Source organism: Perognathus longimembris, chromosome 1, assembly GCF_023159225.1.
Source record: "Perognathus longimembris pacificus isolate PPM17 chromosome 1, ASM2315922v1, whole genome shotgun sequence".
NCBI lineage: Eukaryota > Metazoa > Chordata > Mammalia > Rodentia > Heteromyidae > Perognathus > Perognathus longimembris.
Genome location: NC_063161.1, coordinates 7,149,644 through 7,171,469, shown reverse-complemented (window position 1 = coordinate 7,171,469; position 21,826 = coordinate 7,149,644). Strand labels below are relative to the sequence as shown.

The following is a 21,826-nucleotide window of genomic DNA, read 5'->3' as shown; positions in this document are numbered from 1 at the left end:
CCTCTTTGGTGTGGAAAGATCTGGTTTTCCCTTCGAATGTGAACTCCAATTTCGCTGGATATTTGACCTGAGGTTGCATATTGTTAGCCTTAAGTACTTGGATGGTGTTCTTCTACTCACTTTGTGCTTGGTAGGTTTGTGTAGAGAGGACTGCTGTTATTCGAATCCTCTTCCCATTATAGAAAATTTCTTTCTTCACTTTGGCTGAATTCAGAATTTGCTCTTTAATCTTGAGATCTGAAGTCTTGAATATTATGTGCCTTGGGGTGGCTTTTCTGGGGTCTGGCCTGCCAGGTGTCCTATAGGCTTCAGATACCTGGATGGGGTCCCTTGTGAGACTGGGGAAGTTTTCTGCAATAACTTTATTGAGAACATGATGAAGCCCTCTGCTCTGGTATTCGGCTCCTTCTTCTATTCCAATTATGCGCAGATTGTATCTCTTGTCTTTGTCCATTAGTTCCTGGATTAGTCTGCCCTGAAGCTTCACCGTTTCTTGGACTGTGGTCATTTTCTGGTTGTTGTCGGCTGCTTCATCGTCCAGGCGAGAGATTCTGGATTCCATATGGTTAATTCTTTGTGCTGTGGATTGCGGAGTTTATGTATGTCAGAGAGCTATTTATGGTTGTCAGATCAGCTCTGATCGTGGAAATTTCTTCCTTTAAAGAGTTGTATTTTAAATCTATTTTTTCATGCATTTCAATTCTCAGGATGTTAAGGTCTTCTTTAAAGGAGGCTTGCATTGTGTCCATTTTTGCTTCCATTTCTTTAAAGGAGGCTTGCATTGTAGCCATTTTTACTTCCATTTCTTTCTTGGCTTCCTGGGTGTCCCTCAAGATTTCCGCTCTAAACTCCTGGAATTGTTTTCTGATTTCATTTCTGACGCTTTCCATCATTCCTGTTAACATGGCCTCATTTGCTTTTTTTTCTCCATCTCCTCTTCAGTCGTGCTGCTTTTTGGAGCTGGTGAGTTGGCTTGCTCTTTGATGAACTGTGTTATGTTTCTTTGTGATTTGCGCATCTGGAGATCTGTGGATGGCTTCTCAGGTTTGGTTTGTAGCTCTGCCCTCCCTCCTATGTAGGCATGTCTACCAGAGCAGATGCTGCTGCTGTGGCCCCGCCCACCTGTGCGGGGTACGCCTACCAGAGTGGGCGCTATCGCCGGGGGCCTCGCCCACCTGTGCACTGTGTGCCCGCTACAACAGGCGCTGTGGCCCCGTCCACTTTAGCGGGGTACGCCTCCCAGAGTGAGCCCTGGGTTGTTGGGTTGTGTTTGCGCCCCCCTGAGAGTCCATTGTGAGGGGCCGTATGTGTGGGGCCCAGTGAGATCAACTGTCCAGGTGCGGGTTAGCGCCCTCAGACTGCACCTCCGCTGCAAGGGGGCGGGGCGTGATCAGGCCCAGGTGTCCCTGCTGTGCTGGTATTGCCCACCAGCGCCTGTGATTTTAGTTGTAAGAGTCCGCGAGGTCCAGGTGCCTCGGGCGGGGCTTGCACTGCCAGCCGTCCCCGGCTCCTATTGGGAAGGGGGCAGGGCCGATTCGGCCAGTTCAGGATCCTGTGCGGCCTTGGGGCTGCTCCGCCCTTCCCCTGCTAAAGACTTCCCAGCGCCTGATGGGAGCTTCCCGCCTGATTTGGGGGTTCTTTGTTCCCTCAGGGTGGGGAGGGGGAGGGAGGGAGATCTAGCTTCTTTGTAGGGTTTGGGTCTCTGATAGCTGGTCTCCTGTTGTGGGAGGGGGGTAATGGGGGATTCACTGGTCCTGGATTGTGTGTGTGTCCCGCGCAGCCGTTGGTCCTTCAGGGGGTGGCGAAGTGTCGTGGTGGCATCCCCGGCTCCCCCCTTCTGCCGCGCTGGATTCCCCAGCCGCCGTCCGTCCGATCCCGGTGTGGACCCGAACTTCTCGTCGCCGCCATTGCCGCCGTATGTCTTGGTCCGCACTCTCCCTAGTGTCCGTGGGATCCCGCTGTCTGGACTCTGTGCTCCCGGCAGCCTGTCTGCCGATCGCCGGGTTCCCCTTTCCCAGCCTGGCCCTGTTCGGGCCAGGGTAGGTTTTCGGCTCTTCTTTTTTACTCCTTTGTGTTTTCCTGCATATCTCCACTGCTTCTCGAGCTCCAGTCTTGAGCACAAAGATGCTCAGTGACAGCTCCCAGGCCAAGAGTTCTGGGGCCAGCAAAAAACAACACCCCTCCAAAAAAAACCCACCCCAAACCCAACAAATACTGAACTATCAAATGCAATGTCTAATCTAACTATGCAGAAATTAAACTATACATATGACATAATCAGGGAAGAGAAAATCTAATCTCTATGCTAATGACTCCATTACATTGCCTAGACATAAGAACAACCTCATTATTACCTTCTGAAGGAATAAGAGTACTATTTTTATTCCCTTCTGTACCAGTCAGAGATAAGAGGATGAAAAGTATCAATAAGAACTACTGGTTAATGTTAGTGTATATTCTCATTGAAGTTCAGAATAATCCTGTATTCTAATAACAGGTTTCATCCTGAGTTCCAAAATAGCAACTTGTTTATTACTTCTTGTTTAATTATAAGTGCATAACTTCCTAGGAAAGAATTTAGGTTCTACCTACCTCCAAAGGCTTCTGTAATTGCCATGCTTTCAATGCCTCCTCCAAGCAACTTACTGGAAATAAATATAAAGCATTAGCAACAGAGATAGCCATACGAAGAAAGAACCTCTATGATTAGTAACCTAGCATCAATCTATACAATACAAACAGGAATTCTTACATGGACAAATAACACTTGTTCAAATCACAGGCTCTACTCTGTATGGGCAGTTAGGTCAACAAAGCAACTTATATGCTCTGTTCTTTTTCCAGATACTAGTAATAAATCAGTAAGGCCTTATGTCCACTATGCTTTGAATTGAGTCAGAATATATGATCTTGAGATTTTTGTTGTTGTTGTTGTTGTGGTATTTGGGATTGAACCTAGGGCCATGTGCATGGTAAGAAAGCACTCTACCACTGAGCTACATCCCCATTTCAGTTGTCTTAGTTATTAATTAGGTTTTCAAATTGTGCAAAGACAATCTTTTTTTATCTTTTTTCTTTCTTTTAAAATGCTGAGGAGCATATGAAAAGCAAATACTAGATTCTGGCTGAGATGTGGGGAAAAAGGAATCCTATTGCACTGGGGGTGGGAATGTAAACTAGTATAACCACTTTGAAAGGTGGTTTGGAAGTTCCTCAAAAAACTAAACATAGAACTTCCTTATGACCCAGCCATACCACTCTAGGGCATCTACCTAGAGCATTAAAAGCCAGTATATGGTAAAGACACGTGTATATCCATGTTCATTGCTGTACTAGTCACAATTACTAAGTTATGTAAACATCCCACATGCTCTACAACAGATGAGTATATTAATAAATTGTGCTACATATATACAATGGGATTATACTAATCCATTAGAAAGAATAAGATTGTGTTAGCTGCACCTGATGGCTCACACCTATAATTCTAACTACTCAGGAGGCTGAGATTTGAGGATCATAGTTTGAAGCTAGCCAGGGCAGAAAAATCCCGTAAGATTCTTATTTCCAAGGGGTGGGAATGTGGCTTAGTAGTAGAGTGCTTGCCTAGCATGCATGAAGCTTCCAATTAACCACTCAAAATACCTAAAGTGGCACTGTGGTTCAAAGTGTTAGAGCACTAGCCTTGAGCAGAAGAGCTCATGGACAGTGCCCCAGGCCCTGAGTTCTAGCCCTATGACTGACAAAAAAGGAAAAGAAAATGCTAACAGAAGAATAACTGGCAGGGTTTGATGGTATGTATTGTATTGATAACCCATGTTCTGGTGCAATAATTTTAATTTTTTTCTGGTACAGGATTTGATTTCAGGGTCTTGCACTGGCTAGACAGACACTTTACTATATGAGCCACACCTGTAACCCTTTAGTGCAATGAATATTCTTGATATAAAAATAATTAAATTTAAGTCATAATTTCACTCATCCATCCATTAAATGTAATAAACATTGTGTTAATTCTGCTAAGACCTGGTAGGAGTACTTTAAAACCCTTTGCAGTTTCAATTTGCATGTCTTTTGGAATGTAATAACAAATCAGACAAAACCTTAAGAGAACAAATTTATATTTACCTAATTTAAGAGTAATTGAAATGTAAATTAAAGCAATTTTGGAAGTTACAAATTTAGTATGGGCTGCATATTGCAATTAAGAAAAGTCTAGACACTGACCTGCATAATTTGAATCTAAAGGACATGGTTTGAGAGTTCAACCCATTTGGAGTACAGATTTCAGAGATTTTATGGTGTTGGAGTTTGAACTCAGTGGTCAGTTGGTGCTCTATCACTTGAGCCGTACCTCCCTTTCTTTTTGTTTTTGTTGCCAGTCCTGGGGCTTGAACTCAGGACCTGAGTACTGTCCCTGGCTTCTTTTTGCTTAAGGCTAGCACTCTGCCACTTGAGAAAAAACTCAGGACAGTGACTGGGCCCTACAGTGACCAGGCCCTGAGTCCAAGCCCCAGGACTGGCAAAAAAAAAAAAAAAAAAAAAAAAAGAATACGGGAGTGCAGATAAAGTGATTGTACAGGAGACATGCCTAGTAATTGCTGTCTTAGCCACTAAGCTAACATCAACTCCCTTAAGATACTCCTGAAACATTTGGTTTTATTTATTTTGTTTTGCCATTCCTGGGGCTTGAACTCAAGGCCTAGGCACTGTCCCTGAGCTTCTTTGGCTCAAGGCTAGCACTTTACCACTTTAAGCCACAGCACCACTTCTGGCTTTTTCTGTTTATGTGGTACTGAGGAATTGAACCCAGGGCTTCATGCATGCTAGGCAAGCACTCTACCACTAAGCCACATTCCCAGCCTCAACATTTGGTTTGAAAAGTTTACATAGACTTCTCTCTTTTTGTGGCTTGAACTCAGGGCCTGCTCACTGCCCTGGGTTTTTGCTCAAGACTAGCACTCTACCACTTGAGCTACAGCTCCATTTCCAGCTTTTTGGTGGTTAATTGGAGATAAGAATCTCATGGACTTTCCTGACCAGGCTGGCTTCAAATGGCAAACCTTACATTTTTAGCCTCCTTAGTAGCTAGGATTCAAGGAGCCACCACCTCTGCCGCCTATGTAGACTTCTGTTCATATTTAAAAGAACCCCCTCCAACCCTTTGGCTATGGTCTGCCATAGCTTGTATACCCTGAACTTCACTACTTTTATACTTCCAGATACATTCAATAGCAATGATTCATGCCTGGAGTCCTAGCTATTCAGGTATCTGAACAGAAGATATGATGATCAAGGTTCAAGGCCAGCCTGGGCAGAAGAGTCCACGTGACTTTTCTCCAGTTAGCAACCAAAAAGCTGGAGGTGGAGTTATGGCTCAAGTAGTAGGGTACCAGCCTTGAGCAAAAAAATCTCAGGCCCTGAGTTCATACCCAGTATAGAGAGGGGTAAGGAGGAAACAAGAAAAAGGAGCCAGGAGTATGTCTCAAATATTAAGAGCTCCTGCCTGGAAAGTGTAAGGCACTGAGTTCAGACTACAGCACTGACACTCCTCTTCCCCCTCCAAAAAGAAAAGATCTGGGCTGGGGATATAGCCTAGTGGCAAGAGTGCCTGCCTCGGATACACGAGGCCCTAGGTTCGATTCCCCAGCACCACATATACAGAAAACGGCCAGAAGCGGCGCTGTGGCTCAAGTGGCAGAGTGCTAGCCTTGAGCGGGAAGAAGCCAGGGACAGTGCTTAGGCCCTGAGTCCAAGGCCCAGGACTGGCCAAAAAAAAAAAAAAAAAAAGAAAAGATCTGACATGAGGGATCTACATAAGAAGTAGATTTGGGGTAGAGATCTGAAGCGTGGTTTTTAGACTTGTGAAGTCTCAGCTCCCAATTAGCCAAACAGAGCAAGATTTGACTCTGAAATTCCTTTTCTTGTAGTATGTCATGAAGCCAGAATTTTCATGAATACTTTGAGGAACTATTCCTTTTTTTCTAATTGTTTTTGATCACCACTGTAACTCAAACACTAAGACACTTAGACAACATAATAAAATCAAGTCTTCATCAGTGGAGAAAGAAATGAAAAGTGGTTAAAAAAAAAATGATTTGTTGCTGGGTGCCAGTGGCTCCTACTTGAAATCCTAGCTACTCAGGAGGCTGAAATCTGAGGACCATTGTTTGAAGCCAGCCCAGGCAGGAAAGTTCATAGGACTCTTATCTCCAATAAACTACCAAAAAAAATCCAGAATCGACACTGTGGCACAAGTGGTAGAGCACTAGCCTAGAACGCAAAAGCTCAGTGACAACGCCCAGCCCAAGTTCAAGCCCCAGGACTAGTAAAAAAAAAAAAAATGTTTGTAGATTAATACAGCTAATCCAGAAACTATCTATGTTTTGGGTCTGAATGTCTTGGGAGAAATTGAATGCTTTTCTTAAAAGCAGTCCAGAATTTGAACTTTGTCTTTAAGCAGAAAAACAAACTTACAAACTACCTCAAAAGAGGTATCTACTTCTGGCAATTATAGTGGACATAATTGGACAAAACAAATACAGAGGAAAAGATACATGGTATTCAAAGAGTGTGCTTAGTGGTTTAAGAAAATGTGAATTACACACTCGAATTCCTGGCTCCCAGTGGTGATATGGAAAACCATCTTCCTCTTTTCACTATACTCAAATGCAGTTAAGAATCCTGGTTCCTACAGAAAGATAATAGGACAGGTTAAAAATGAGCATAAAGTGATGGTTGCAATTTCAAATGCTGCCAAAAATGACATGCTCAGTGATCAAGATCATCTCTTGGTGCCTTTGTCTTCAAAGGCAATACCAGATCATGGCTAAAAACACATTTAACAGATCTTTCCCATGTAGGTTCAAATTATAGCTCTAATACTTACTACTCATTATAATGTGCAGTATATACTTACATAGTTAGTTGTACGATAAGGGATAAACTACTTAATCTTGCTATACTTCAGTTTTCTATTTTAGGCATAAGTATAGCAATATGTCTATTTATAGGGTACCTGTGAAAAGTAAATGAGACATATTTATGGCACAAAGCAGTATTGAAGGAGTCAGTTGATTTTATTCAGCAGAATTATTTTTTCCAGCTCCAGAAGTTTCAAAAAGCACAGAAATTATTGATGTTGGGAAAGCTGGACATCCATATATTGAAGACTAAAATTGGATCCTTGTCTGTTGTACTGCACAAATATTAACTCAAAATGTATCAAAGACTTCAAGGTCAGACTTGAAACTTTGATACTACTACAAGACCAAGTAGGAGAAACTTTATAGGCTTAGGCAGGAACTTTTTGAAAAGAGTACCGGTGGCCCAGCAAATAGGAGAGAGACTTGACAAAAGGGATTATATCAAGCAAAAAAGTTTCTACAAAACATATAACATAGTTACTAAACTAAAAGGATAGCCAACAGACCAGGAGATCTTTACTAGTTAAATACTAGATAAAGGCCAAAATATACAAGGGCTCAATAAGTTACTCCCTCCAAACTAATAATCCAATCAATAAATAGGCATCTACCCAGAGCATTACAAGTGAAGATATGGTAAAGACACTTGCATGTCCATGTTCACTGCTGCACTATTTCAATAGCCACGTTATAGAAAGAGCCTATATGCCCTACAATGGAAGAACATACACAAAATGGAATTTTACTCATCCATTAGAAAGAATAATAGATGTCAGTTTCAGAGAAATGGATGTATCTAAAACAAATCATGTTAAGTGAAGTATGTCAGACAAATGGTACATGCTTTCTCTTATATGTAGAAGCTAGATCTAAAAAGTACAACTATGCCTGATAAACTACAGGGTTCAATGCATTCACAGACAAACTAAAGGGGGGTATACTTAGGGATGAATCCAAAGGCATGATTCTGAACAACTAAAGTACTATTTGTCAAAGTGAATACCAGAAAGCAAGAACATTTGGCGGGGGTGGGCAAAGAGGTGGGCACAGGAATGGAGGGAGAAAAGGTGATCAAATGTAGTCATTATATTCAATATATATTACGTAAAAATGAACTGTGTAACTTGAGGGTAGAGATGAGAAGGGGGGAAATGGGGGAGAATGAAGGAAGAAGTGACACTGACCAAGAAGAAGTATATTAATAACCCGACTTACTAAATTGTAACCCCTTTGTACAAATTCTTAATAAAAATTCTAAAAACTGGGCTGGGAAGATGGCCTAGTGGCAAGAGTGCTTGCCTCGCATACATGAAGCCCTGAGTTCGATTTCCCAGCACCACATATATAGAAAATGGCCAGAAGTGGCGCTGTGGCTCAAGTGGCAGAGTGCTAGCCTTGAGCAGGGACAGTGCTCAGGCCCTGAGTCCAAGCCCAGGACTGGCAAAAAAAAAAAAAAAAAAAAAATCTAAAAACTAAAAAAGCACAGAAATTTTCATTTCACTGTTACATAAATTTTTTTTTCACATAGTAGATGTACGACTCATTCACTAAATGAGTTACAGCTGATACAATGGTGAAATTAATGAAAATGGGCTCGGGGCTAGGAATATGGCCTAGTGGCAAGCTGGGTTCAATTCCCCAGCACCACATATATAGCAAACAGCCAGAAGTGGCGCTGTGGCTCATGTGGCAGAGTGCTAGCCTTGAGCAAAAAGAAGCCAAGGACAGTGCTCAGGCCCTGAGTCCAAGGCCCAGGACTGGCAAAACAAAAAAAGAAGGAAAGAAAATGGGCTCCCATGTAGTCAAATGTGTGCCTGCTTTGTTGTTTCGGGCTACTACAGTGGTTCTCAACTTGGGGGAGGGAGGAGCAAACCCAGGACCATGTTCAGCTAAGAGATCAGACACTGGGTGCAGAAAAAGATTTGAATGAAAGAGAGTTTCTTTTCCTTGATAGTGAAATTTCATTTCCAAGAACATGAAGATTAATGTCTATGAGCCATAAAGTAGCAATTTCTCAACCCCTGGGTACTGCTATAGGGCTTCAACACTTCAGCAGTTGAGGAAATGGCCACTGGCAGTCAGTGCCTGAGTGGGTCCAGAAACTAGAGCACCAAGGCTGAGTTCTCAGATGCTCAGCAGGGTCCTCTCCAAATTCAGGCCCACAATGCCACTTGCAATACCTTCCTGCTCTACTGCTTCTGAAGAAGAAAGCCAAATGGCTGTTCATGAAGAGAGCTGGACCAGCCTGACTGTTATGAACCCAGAAATGGAGAAATGTAAAGGAGGTTGATCTACAAAAAGGGAGACTTGGTGTCTACTTGTTTGCATGTTACTATTTACAAAACTGGTATCTTTAGGGACCCTCAAAGCAACCACAGCTTTTAGCTAGCAGCTACATGGGCTGCTCACAGTGCCCCAACTGGAAGGTATGAATGAATCCCTTTAGCTTGTCTGCCTCAGTGAGCATATTCATGGTCATATTTATTCAAACTATACCATGTAGAAGCATGCTAGTCTTTTGCTAATCCAGTACTCTCTTATCAATTGGCCTATACTAGGAAAGTGCAACTTTTTTTTCTTACTAGAAGTTTTTTGTTTTTGCCTTGGACTCGGGGCCTGAGCACTGTCCCTGGCTTCTTTTTTGCTCAAGGCCAGCACTCTGCCACTTGAGCTACAGCGCCCCTTCTGGCCGTTTTCTATATGTGTGGTGCTGGGGAATTGAACCCAGGGCTTCATGTATACGAAGCAAGCACTCTTGCCACTAGGCCATATCCCCAGCCCAGAAGTTGTTTTTGTAATTAAATTTTATTGACAAGGTGTTGTGCAAAGGGGGTACAGTTACATAAGGCAGTGAATACATTTCTTGTGATATCTTACACCCTCATTTTTCTTTCCCTTCCCTAGTTCAGGTAGGCATCTATACAATATCCTGTGTACCAAAATCGTATACAGTAATCATGTAGGGTACACCACAGGAAATTCACCTAGAACTTTAAAGATAATGTTAACAGTAGAATCCTCCTGTGTCCTTCTCTTGGAGTTGTTTTTGCTTATCCTCATCTTATATGGTCATGTGTACATAGCTGTTGAGCTCTTTTATGTTTAGTAGTTGTTTGGTTTTAGATACATTATGTAAAGTCGCTGACACAAACATGTGGAAATACCATTTGAAAAGAAGTTGGTTGTTTTGCAGACCTGGTCTCTACTGTCCTCCTCCCTCCCTAACAGTCATATATCAAGGAAACCATGCCCCTTTGTTCTCTGTGTTCTAGGCTTGTCTCGCTCAACATTATTTGTTCAAGTTCTGACCATTCCCCTGCGAATAACAATATTTTATCATTTCTAATCACTATGTAGTATTCCATTGTGTACAGGTACCACATGTTTTTAATCCATTCATCTGTAGTGGGGCACCTGGGTTGTTTCCGTATTTTGGCTATTGTGAATTGTGCAGCAATAAACATGGATGTGCAAATGTATTTTTGATATCCTGAGACCTGTTGTTCAGGATAGATGCCTAGGAGTGGTATGTATGGCTGGGTCATAGGGTAGGTCTATGCTGAGCTTTTTGAGGAACCTCCATACTGTTCTCCAAAGTGGCTGTACTAATTTGCACTGCCACCAACAGTGGAGAAGGGTTCCTCTTTCCCTGTATCCCCTCCAGCATTTGTTGTTGCCTGAGTTCAGAGTATAGGCCATTCTAACTGGGGTGAGGTGGTATCTCAGGGCTGTTTTTATTTGCATTTCCTTTACTGCCAGGGATGTTGAACATTTCCTCATATGTTTCTTTGCCATTTTTATTACTTCTCCTGTGAAGTCTCTCTTTAGCTCCTTTGCCCATTTAATAATTGGTTTGCTGGGTTTGGAGGGAGTTAGTTTTTTGAGTTCTCTGAGGATGACGGATATTAGGCCTTTGTCTATGGCTGTGCTGGTGAAGATCCTTTCCCATACGGTTGGCTGTCTTTCCAGTTTAGTGGCTATGTCTTTAGATGTGCAGAAACCTTTAATTTTGTAGTAGTCCCATTTGTCCAGTCTCTCCCCTATCTGTTGTGCCCCTGGGACTATGTTCAGGAAGTTCCTACCTGTGTCTATAAGTTCTAGTGTAGGTGAGTCCAACTTCTTTGATACCTAGTGTTTCATCACAGCCATAGATATGGTTGAGAAGACAAGGCAGAACTAAGGAAGAGGCAGGGAAAAATTCAGTAAAAAGAAGACAGCCAGGTGCCAGTGGCTCATGCCTGTAATCTTAGCTACTCAGGAGGCTGAGATATGAGGATCTCTCAGTTCGAAGCCAGCCTAGGAAGAAAAGTCTATGGAATTCTTATCTCCAATTAACCATCAAAAAGCCAGAAGTGGAGCTGTAGCTCAAGTGGTAGAGTACTAGCCTTGAACAAAAAAAGCTCAGGGACAGGTCTTGAGATTGAGCCTCAGGACCAAGAAGGAGGAGGAAGAGGAAAAGAAGAAAGAGGAGGAGGAGAAGGAAGAACAGAAAGCCAAAGTATAAAGACACCTGTCACGGGTGGCTCATGCCAGTAATCCTAGCTACTCAGGAGGTTGAGTTCTGAGGATTGTGGTTCAAAGCCAGCCTGGGCAGAAAAGTCCAAGAGACTTTTATATCCAATTAACCACCAGAAAACAGGAAGTGGCACTGTGGCTCAAATGTAGAGCACTAGCCTTGAGCTGAAGAACTCAGGGACAGGGCCCAGGCCCAGAGATCAAGCCCCACAACTGACCAAAAAAAAAAAAAAAAAAGTATAGAGACAAAGGAAGTTTTGGAAAAAGAATTACCTTAATTAGTATTCTAGGTGTTTAAATCCCTTTCTTTTATAAAACCCTCAAAGTTTCATAAACAATTGTTCCTTTGGAAATGAAGTGATCAAATGTTAATATGGACAGAATTATGTTGTGATCTACAGGGACTCTGAGTTCCTACAATAGAAGGATAACATTCATAATGTGAAAGAAAACAAAGACTCACTAGGCACTTTTGAAATAGAATAGTTAAGAACGTGTCTTGCTCACAATAAGTTTGTTGGCTGCCTCTTTAATCTTGTCCACTTTGGCTTCTGAGAGCCCTTTGATGTTGCAGAGGGCTCTTCTTGTTGTCATTTGTATCCCTTTGACAGTACAGATTCCTACTGACTTTAGTTTCTTAATGTCAGCTACATTCTGTAAATAAAAGGACATAGACTGATTAAAGGCCAGTCTGAAAGGCTCTCATACTATGTCATGTGCTTTGTTGTCCATCCTTCCATCATGATGCCAATTTTATACAGGCAACCAGGTGGGACCCACCTACCACATAGACAAATGTTCTGGAAATATCTGAGTAGAATATAACCAGCAGGCTGCCAAATGTTCTGGCTATGCCCTGATTTCCTAAGAATGTTAGTGAGACCATGGCAATGTAACAAGGAACTCAAAAGAAAAGTCTGTTGGTGGAAAAACTAACAAATTTAGCACACATTCATCCCCCTCAGTTGAGCTCCTTCCTTCTATAAAACTTCATTACCAATATGTTCCTCTCTATTTTTTGAAGGGTTTTTTTTTTCCCCTCCTGCAAATTCTGGAGAATGCAAATAACTTCACCAGCAAAAAACTGGGAGTTTCTCTTGCTTCTGTTTTTTAAAACCAATGAAAAGAGATTAAATATGAACTTCAAAAGATAACATAGGCCAGGCCAAGTGGTGGCTCACACCTGTAATCCTAGCTACTCAGGAGGCTGAGATCTGAGGATTGTGATTCAAAGCCAGGCTGGGAAGGAAACTCCATGAGACTCTTATCTCCAATAAACTACTGAAAAATAAAAAAGCCAGAAGAGGCACTGTGGCTCCAGTGATACGGAGTGCCTTGAACAAAAGAAGCTCAGGGACAGCATTCAGGCACAGAGTTCAAGTCCTAGAACCAGCAAAAAAAAAAAAAAAAAAAAAAAAGTGGAGTTTTAATATAGGTGATAGCCATTGAAATCCATCTTCTCTGTTTTTCAAAATGGGTGTTTCTGCCGTCATTTGCTTCTAGAACCTGACAAGCAAAACTAAGTTTTCTGTTAATGGAAGCCTTATCTGTCTAATAATGTTAGATTTGATAGATAAAACACTAGCAATTAGCTCTACGGAGAATTCTGAACTTCCAGTTTATTTATTTATTTATTCATTTTTGGCCAGTCCTGGGCCTTGGACTCAGGGCCTGAGCACTGTCCCTGGCTTCCTTTTGCTCAAGGCTAGCACTCTGCCACTTGAGCCACAGCGCCACTTCTGGCCGTTTTCTGTATATGTGGTGCTGGGGAATCAAACCCAGGGCCTCATGTATAAGAGGCAAGCACTCTTGTCACTAGGCCATATCCCCAGCCCCTGAACTTCCAGTTTAATCAGTCATTCTCTATCAGGGACTATTTTGAACCTGAGGCTCTTGACAGTTTTCAGAGACAGTTTTGGTTGTTATACTAGAAGTGAGCTATTGTTACATAGTAAGTGAGTAGAGGCAGGAATGTGGACTCAGTTTGACATGATGGCAGCCATCTTGAGTTGTAAGTGCCATGACTGCCCCAGAGTGGCACTAGTTGTTTTTCCAGATAGCGTCCCAGTACAGTATAAAGATCAAATAGTTAAGAATGTTTTTTTGTTTGTTTGTTTTTTTTTTGGCCAGTCCTGGGCCTTGGACTCCGGGCCTGAGCACTGTCCCTGGCTTCTTCCCGCTCAAGGCTAGCTAGCACTCTGCCACTTGAGCCACAGCGCCGCTTCTGGCCGTTTTCTGTATATGTGGTGCTGGGGAATCGAACCTAGGGCCTCGTGTATCCGAGGCAGGCACTCTTGCCACTAGGCTATATCCCCAGCTCAAATAGTTAAGAATGTTATGTGGAGATACTGTAACCTCTCTGCACATCAGTTTGATAATAAAAATTTGAGAAAAAAAAAAAAGAATGTTATGTGGAGCTTTATGAATAGACCCTGGAATATGCCTATGCCTCTGATATTAGCTTAAGGGAAACAAATACATTCTGAGTTGATTAAAAACACCTGTCCTAATCAATACTGTGACTCAAAAAATCTTAGTAATGCTGCTGCACTGAGCCACATTTTTGTCATTAAATCTTCTTAACAGGGCTGGGAATGTGGCCTAGTGGCAAGAGTGCTTGCCTCCTATACATGAAGTCCTGGGTTCAATTCCTCAGCACCACATATACAGAAAAGGCCAGAAGTGGTGCTGTGGCTCAAGTGGCAGAGTGCTAGCCTTGAGCAAAAGAAGCCAGGGACAGTGCTCAGGCCCTGAGTTCAAGCCCCGTGACTGGCAAAAAAAAAATGACACTTGTAAATCTTCTTAATAAATTATGCTCTGTTCATGACTGGCTCTAAGCCAAGAAGTTTCTCATGCCTGTAATACTAGCTATTCAGGAGGCAGAAATTGGAGGGATCAAGATTTGAGGCCAGCCTAGGCAAAAAGTTTGCATGATCCATCTCAATCAAGACAAAGCTGTGCTGGTGGCATGTGCCCCACTATGTGGGAAGTATACATAGGAGGACTGAAAGATTTACCCAGTTCTAAATGTCAAAGGCTAATGCTGAGAAACTGAGTTGAATAATTTAAGGTGAATAACTACTTACAATTCCATGTTTCTGTAATAGGTCAATGTCTTGAAACAAAGATTCCTAAATGAAATACAACAGAATAAAAATGGAGTTTTTAACTCATATCCAAATGTTTCACATTTTTAAAGAATTAATTCAGTACTGAGTCACTTCAAAATACCTCTAATTCTACTTGTGTAGGCAAACTGAGGTGGGAGCACTTTTTTTTTTTCAAATACATTGCTACATATTTAAGAAACACCGACATTGGGGCTGAGAATAAGGCCTGGTGGCAAGAGTGCTTGCCTCATATACATGAAGCTCTGGGTTCGTTTCCCCAGCACCACATATATAGAAAAGGCCAGAAGTGGTGCTGTGATTCAATTGGCAGAGTGCTAGCCTTGAGCAAAAAGAAGCCAGGGAGAGTGCTCAGGCCCTGAGTTCAAGGCCCAGGACTGGCAAAAAGAAAAAAAGAAACACAAACATTTTAAGTTTGGTTGGCCAATTCTTTTTGCCAGAGCTTCCTAAAATTTTAAAAACTTTACCCAAAGCAGTGGAACACCATCTGACCTATTTTAAATGTTTTCTCAACCTTATTCCTCTCTAGTTCTTGATATTTTTTTTTTCTTTGTGATGCTGGGGAATCAAACCCAGGGCTTCATGTAGATGAGGCAAGCTCTCTTGCCACTAGGCCACATTCCCAGCCCCTGGTCTTCTTTTTCTAAGGCCCAGACTGCTGCTATGTACCAGGTTGCAGAGATACCAGTACAGCCATACTAACTAATTTGTTAAAATACATTTATACAGGCTGGGATGTAGCTCTGTGAAAGAGCATTTGCCTAAGATGAATCAGTCCACAGGTTCTAGCCTTGCTTCACAAAAACAAACAGTAACAAAAATTAATTTAAATCATTTGCTAAGTAGCTAATCTTAGCATCCCTTGCAAAACAAGTTGTTACATATTTATAATATATAACTATGTCTGATTTTTACCTTCAGTTTCTAAATATAACAGATAAAGGAATTTGATTTTTGTGGAATGACTAAATGGCTCTCTCTCAGACTTTGTAGTCATACCTCTTCATCCTGGAATCCCGGTTCTTCCTGTACAACTTGATCCTCCTTCATGTTGAAAGGGGAGCAGCAGAAAAACAACCAATTCTGGGAAAATAAGAAATATTTAAGAAGTAATTGTACTTCATATAGGAAAATAACCTTTGCTGAGATGCTCTGATTTCACTTCAAAGTCACCAACAATCAGGAAGGAAGGACATTACTTCTTTTGGAAGCACTGGCCTGGTCTATCTTTTTGGTTAAACTTGTGGCATGCTTCTCATATATGTTGGTGGAGGGACCAGGATGGGGGCAATTTAAATTTCTTTTCTTACCTCAATATTGATGACCTTTTATATCACGATTTCCTTTTGCACACTTAATCATAACTATGGAAATAATTTTATTGTTTCCTGGGAGCTAACCTTTCAAGATATTTTTTTTTTTTTTTTGCCAGTACTGAGGCTTGGACTCAGGGCCTGAGCACTGTCCCTGGCTTCCTTTTGCTAGCACTCTACCACTTGGGCCACAGCGCCACTTCTGGCTTTTTCTATGTATGTGCTGCTGCGGAATCGAACTCAGGGATTCTTGTATATGAGGCAAGCACTCTACCACCAGGCCATATTTCCAGCCCTTAAGATCATATTTAACAACACCCTAAAACACTGATATTGTGTCATTCTTCCTTGTATCCTTTTCCTGGTACCTCAAACTTAAGTCTGACCTCAATAAAAATATGATTTTTCTTATTCACAACTAATATATTTCTTCTTGCTGTGAATGGGGGCTCTGATAACTCGCTTCTTAAAAATATTGGTAAGCTGGGCACCAGCGGCTCACACCTGTAATCCTAGCTACTGAAGGGGCTGAGCTCTGAGGATCACACTTTCAAGCTGGGCAGGAAAATATGTGAAGCTCATATCGACAATTACCTACCAAAAAGCCCGAAGAGGAGATGTGGCTCAAGTAGTACAACGCTGGCCTTGTACACAAAAGCTCAGGGATAGTGCCCAGGCTCTGAGTTCAAGCCCCAGGAGACACACACACACACAGAGTATTTTGTTATGCAGTGTTTAATACTACTATGATTTTGTAAAAATATGGTGGAAACTCCCTATTAAAAGGTTGGGAATGATAGGCTCTAACAGGATGTTTGGAATTTCGCTTTTGTTTTAAATCAAGCTCGAAGGCATGAATCGCGCTCATTTAATACGGTGACTTAATAAAAAGTAACTCATTTTCTTGGTTTATTCTATTTCCTCATTTAAAATGAAAGTCCCAAGTTGGCAGTCTGTTCCAAGGGAAAAATCGCTAAAGGGGGTGGGGGTGGGGGATGGGGGGTGGAGGCACCACAGAAGCACCGTTTGAATGGAATCTTCTAGAACATCGTCCCTCAGCTAAGACCGCCCTCAGTTCCACGGGCTGTCCTCGGGGAACGTCATCCGCTTCTCCTTCCCGTGATTAAAAACAAGGACCGCTCTCCATTTTCCCCAAGAGCCTTCTGCCCAGGGACCCTGTCAAGAGGCCTGGGGGCTCCGGCGCTGCCCGGGCGCTGCCCCGGCGTTTTCCTGACGTGGCCGCCGGGGCCCTCGAGTCCCACTCATTTGAACGAGGCTGGGACCCTCCCTGGGCCCCTCCCCCCCCCCGCCCCCGGCGCATGGCGGGGACGGCCGCGGCCGGGCCCCAATCACCAGAGGGCCCAGGAGGGCGCTCCGGAGCTTCTCTGGGGTCCTCACACAATCCTTGATTTCCCTTCCGCCTCTCCCAAGGCCCTCGCGCCCGGCCTCCCCGTCGGGGTCTTGATGGCGAAACTCTTACAACCGCGCTCGGAATTCCGCCGGCCCGGTGTCTCCCCACTCCGACCCAGAACGCGGCGCCGGGAGACTCGCGCGTCGAAGACCTAACGTTTTGGCGCCAAACCGGCGAGTGCGGAGCGCTAGAGCACGCTGTGGGCGGGGCTAGAGGCGTACGCAGGAGGGGCGGGGCTAAGAGGGGCGGGGGCGGGGCCAGAGCCGTGCGCGGGGCGAGAGGGGGAGCGCCGGGGGCGGGGCGACGAAGGGGCGGGGCTCCGGGGCGGGGCGGAGCCTGAGGAGCCGGGACGAGGTGCCTAGGATGGACGAAGCTCAGTGGACACGCTTGCCTAGCAAGAGCCACATCCTGCTTTCGATCCCCGGTACCAAAAAAGAAAAGTCGAAAAGAATCCTGCTGGGAGGGACCCTGGAATGAGGGACGGTCCTCATTGGTGGAGGCTAGAAGAGAGGGAGGGGCACGGGTGCTCACGCCAAGGAGGCCCCTAAAGCAGGGCACTGAGGTGGTCCCAGGGTCCCAGGGTCCCAGGGAGGGATGCCGAGCAGAGGTTCCTGACCTTGGCCAGAGAGATGTCGTATAGATGGCTTGACCTAAGCAGAACCCCCGGTGAAGAGGTCAAATATGGGGTCCTTTTTCCCCCTGCCCAAGTTATCCCTAACAGATTTTCATACCTCACAGTTTCTAATTTCCTTCCGACTCTCTCCGTTTTGCCTGTCTGCTTTCTGTGACTGAATTACCCAAGGGCCATTCATGATGGAGAGTCATTTTTCCCTCTTCCTAACGAGTAGTTTTAAATAGACTACAACAGCTAAACATATTTTGGTGCCGTTTTAAATAGAATTTGGTGGGCTGGTCGTGCTAGCAAGGCCATCTCTTTCAGCTTCACCCTTGTCCCCTGAAATGGAAACACACTGTTGAAGACAGTCAGGAAACCTTTGAAAGAACATCTGTCGAGTGTGGAGACTGCCATATATCTTGGATGAATATATCTGTGCAAACAGTTCTCTGGGTTCAAAGTACAAAGCAGTCCTCCCCCCCACCCCCTTTCTGGATCATTTTGCTGGAATTTAAAAAAAACGTACAATTGAGCAGCTGGTGTTTTGTAGGATTCTCTCCTCTCAAGGGGTTTTTTTTTTTAAAGAGACCACAAATAAGCGCCATCACTCTTCAAAATTATTTTCCAGAAACATAGCCTGTCCGCTTTGTTAAATGGAAATTAATGCCCATTTTGAGCAGGAGTCCTCACCTAAAATAATTATAGTAACTTGAACGACTTGTTAGATGAAGAACTGCAAAGAGTACAACAAGCCCATTTAGGGAAATGAAACATATGTAGTTTGCTGTAGTGACAGCTGGGAGAGAGAAATGTTCATAATATTTGAGAGTTGTGTGCAATACACTTAGAAAAAGAAACTGCAATGAGATTGTTAATGACAAATTCATGAAGTGAGGATAAAAATTTTGCTGGGGTATATTGATGGTTATATACAATGTATTTGTCAGTGTGCGTGTGTGTGTGTGTATGTGTGTGTGTGTGTGTGTATGCTGGTACTGGGTCTTGTACTTGGGGCCTGGGTGCTATCCCTTTTTTTCTCAAGGCTTGGCACTCTACCACTTGAGCCCCAGATCCACTTTTTAACTGGAGATAAGAGTCTCATGGACTTTTTGTTCAGGCTGGCTTTGAACCAGGATCTTGGTCTCCTGAGTAGCTAGGATCACAGCAACAGTATGAGCCATCAATGCCCTGCTGAACCTTAAAATTTTGTCGGTGGTGGGACTTGAACTCGGGGACTGGGTGCTGTCCCTGAGCTCTTTTGCTAGCATCACTTTGGGTTTTCTGGTGGTTAATCAGAAATAAAAGTCTCACAGACTTTCCTGCCCCAGGATGGCTTCAAACCGGGATCAAATCTCAGCCTCCTGAGTGAGTAGCTAGGATTACAAGCGTGAGCCACCAGCGCCTGGCTTAAAACTATTTTAAGCAACTAACAACCCTGAAAGATTTAATTAACACTTTGCACTTGAAGACCTTTCCAGTCAAATCAGGGCAAAAATATATATTAAGTCTTTCATATCCTACAAAAAAAATCGGAATATGGCAAAGGTAGCATTTCAAACTGGTGAGAAAACGATGAGTTCAGTGAGTGGTGCTGCAATGACAGTGGCGCCATCTGGAAGGAAAGTAAAATTGGAACAATACTTCACACCTTATACCAAAATATGCTCCAGATGGATCAAAAAATCCAAATAATAACAAAAGTCCTCATAGAAAATATGGAGCAATTTATCATTTTGTAAGAAAATCTTCTGTGTTTGTATGGGGGGGGGGGTACGGGGTTTGAACTCTTGGTCTCACACTTATTAGGCCCTCAAACACTGAGCCAGACTTCGAGCCCAGAAAAAATTATTAAGTACAACTTAAAACTTGGGACACCATATGAGACTTCAATTTTTTTAAATCCCGCATAACAAAATGCTACTCTCCTACCCAAGATACAGAGCACGGAAAGCCATAGTTCTCATGTCAGCTAGTAACTAGATAATATAACCTGCTCAACTGAGAAAATCCTTCAGGAATTCCATAATTTCCCCATAAAAATTGGAAATTTGTACATCCTAAGAAATAAACCAGGCTGTGAGATCACCATTAAGATCTAGCAGAATTTTAAACCATTACACTTTACTGCCACTCTGTGGACAACCCGCTTATAGCCAAATAGAGGCATATAGTGACAGAAGGCTAGTGGTCTTCCTCAAAATCCTGGGGATATGTACATTCTTGGGGGGTCAGGAGCTTATACTTGAGAGATATTTTGCTAGAGAAACGAAGAAAGACTCATCATAATTTCACTGGGAGCCGGTGGCTCACACCTGTAACGCCAGCTACTCATGGAGGCTGAGATTTTAAAATGCAGATTTAAAGCCACCCTGGAGACTCTTACCTCCAGTTAACCACAAAAAGCCAGAAGTGGAACTAAGGCTCAAGGGGTAGAGTGCCAGCCTTGAGTGAAAAAGATAAGGGACAGGTGGCTGGGAATATGGCCTAGTGGTAGAGTGCTTGCCTTGTATACATGAAGCCCTGGGTTCGATTCCTCAGCACCACATATATAGAAAAAGCCAGAAGGGGCACTGTGGCTCAAGTGATAGAGTGCTAGCCTTGAGCGGGAAGAAGCCAGGGACAGTGCTCAGGCCCTGAGTCCAAGCCCAGCACTGGCAAAAAAAAAAAAAAAAAAAAAGGGACAGAGCCCCAGCTCTTGAGTGCAAATCCTAGAATGAGCACACCACACACAGGGAGAGGGAGGGGAGAGAGAGAGAGAACAAAAAAACAACTTTTACAAGTCGGTTTTAGAAAGTGGAAACTGTATTTTACATTCTTCCTAAAAGTGTCCCTGGACATTGTAGTCATAACTTGTTTTGTTGAATGGCAACTCCTTCATAGAACTGCTTAAAGATTATAAGTTAAGTTGCAGGAAGAAGCTTCTTCATAACCATAATGACACGGGTCATGGGTCATTCTGCTGCTGCCTGGTGCTCGTGGACGGTTCCCTCCAAGGGTTACGCTGCTCCTTTCCACAGAGATTGGCAAGAACAGACTGCGGTTCCCACCCCTTCTTTCTACCATCTCTTTACTCTCCATCTGTCACTCAAAGCTGAAAGGTACAGCAAATTCTATTCACACAGCAGTATATACAGGAAAACTGTGAGCCAAATGGTTTTTAAAAATTCATGTTCAGGGGCTGGGGATATAGCCTGTGGCAAGAGCACTTGCCTCGTATACATGAAGCCCTGGGTTCGATTCCCCAGCCCCACATATATAGAAAACGGCCAGAAGTGGCGCTGTGACTCAAGTGGCAGAGTGCTAGCCTTGAGCAAAAAGAAGCCAGGGACAGTGCTCAAGGCCTGAGTCCAAGGCCCAGGACTGGCAAAAAAAAATTCATGTTCAACTTACTAAACTAATAGCATTTAAAATTTTTTCTGCCAGGCGCTGGTGGCTCACATCTGTAAATCCTAGCTATTCAGGAGACTGAGAGCTGAGGATTGCAGTTCAAAGCTAGCCCTGGCAGAAAAGTCCATGGGACTCTTCTCTCCAATTAACTACCTGAAAACTGGAAGTGGAGCTTTGGCTCAAAGTGGTAGAGCACTAGCCTTCAGCAAAAGAACCAGCAAAAGAGCTCAGGGTCGGGGCTGGGGATATGGCCTAGTGGCAAGAGAGCTTGCCTTGTATACATGAGGCCCTGGGTTCGATACCCCAGCACCACATATACAGAAACTGGCCAGAAGGGACGCTGTGGCTCAAGTGGCAGAGTGCTAGCCTTGAGCAAAAAGAAGCCAGGGACAGTGCTCAGGCCCTGAGTCCAAGGCCCAGGGCTGGCCAAAAAAAAAGAGCTCAGGGTCAATGCCCAGGCTCTGCGTTCAAGCCACAAGACTGACAAGAACAACAACAACAAAACCCTCCCAACCAAAAATATCTAAAGT

At 43.5% G+C, this 21,826-nt stretch overlaps 1 protein-coding gene across 2 annotated transcripts in view; it reads right to left on the bottom strand.

Moving 5' to 3' along the window:
- Dmc1 (DNA meiotic recombinase 1) overlaps positions 1-15,675 on the bottom strand; it is a 39,891-nt gene extending 24,216 nt beyond the window's left edge. For both annotated transcript variants that reach the window (XM_048355445.1, XM_048355449.1), the window contains exons 1-5: positions 15,569-15,675; positions 14,528-14,572; positions 11,949-12,095; positions 6,609-6,691; positions 2,593-2,645 (exon numbers count right to left, since the gene is read on the bottom strand). In XM_048355445.1, the coding sequence (XP_048211402.1) occupies positions 2,593-2,645; positions 6,609-6,691; positions 11,949-12,095; positions 14,528-14,572; positions 15,569-15,619 (379 nt within the window). In that variant the 5' untranslated portion in view covers positions 15,620-15,675. The remainder of the gene's footprint in view (positions 1-2,592; positions 2,646-6,608; positions 6,692-11,948; positions 12,096-14,527; positions 14,573-15,568) is intronic.
- Between the last annotated feature and the right edge of the window lie 6,151 nt (positions 15,676-21,826).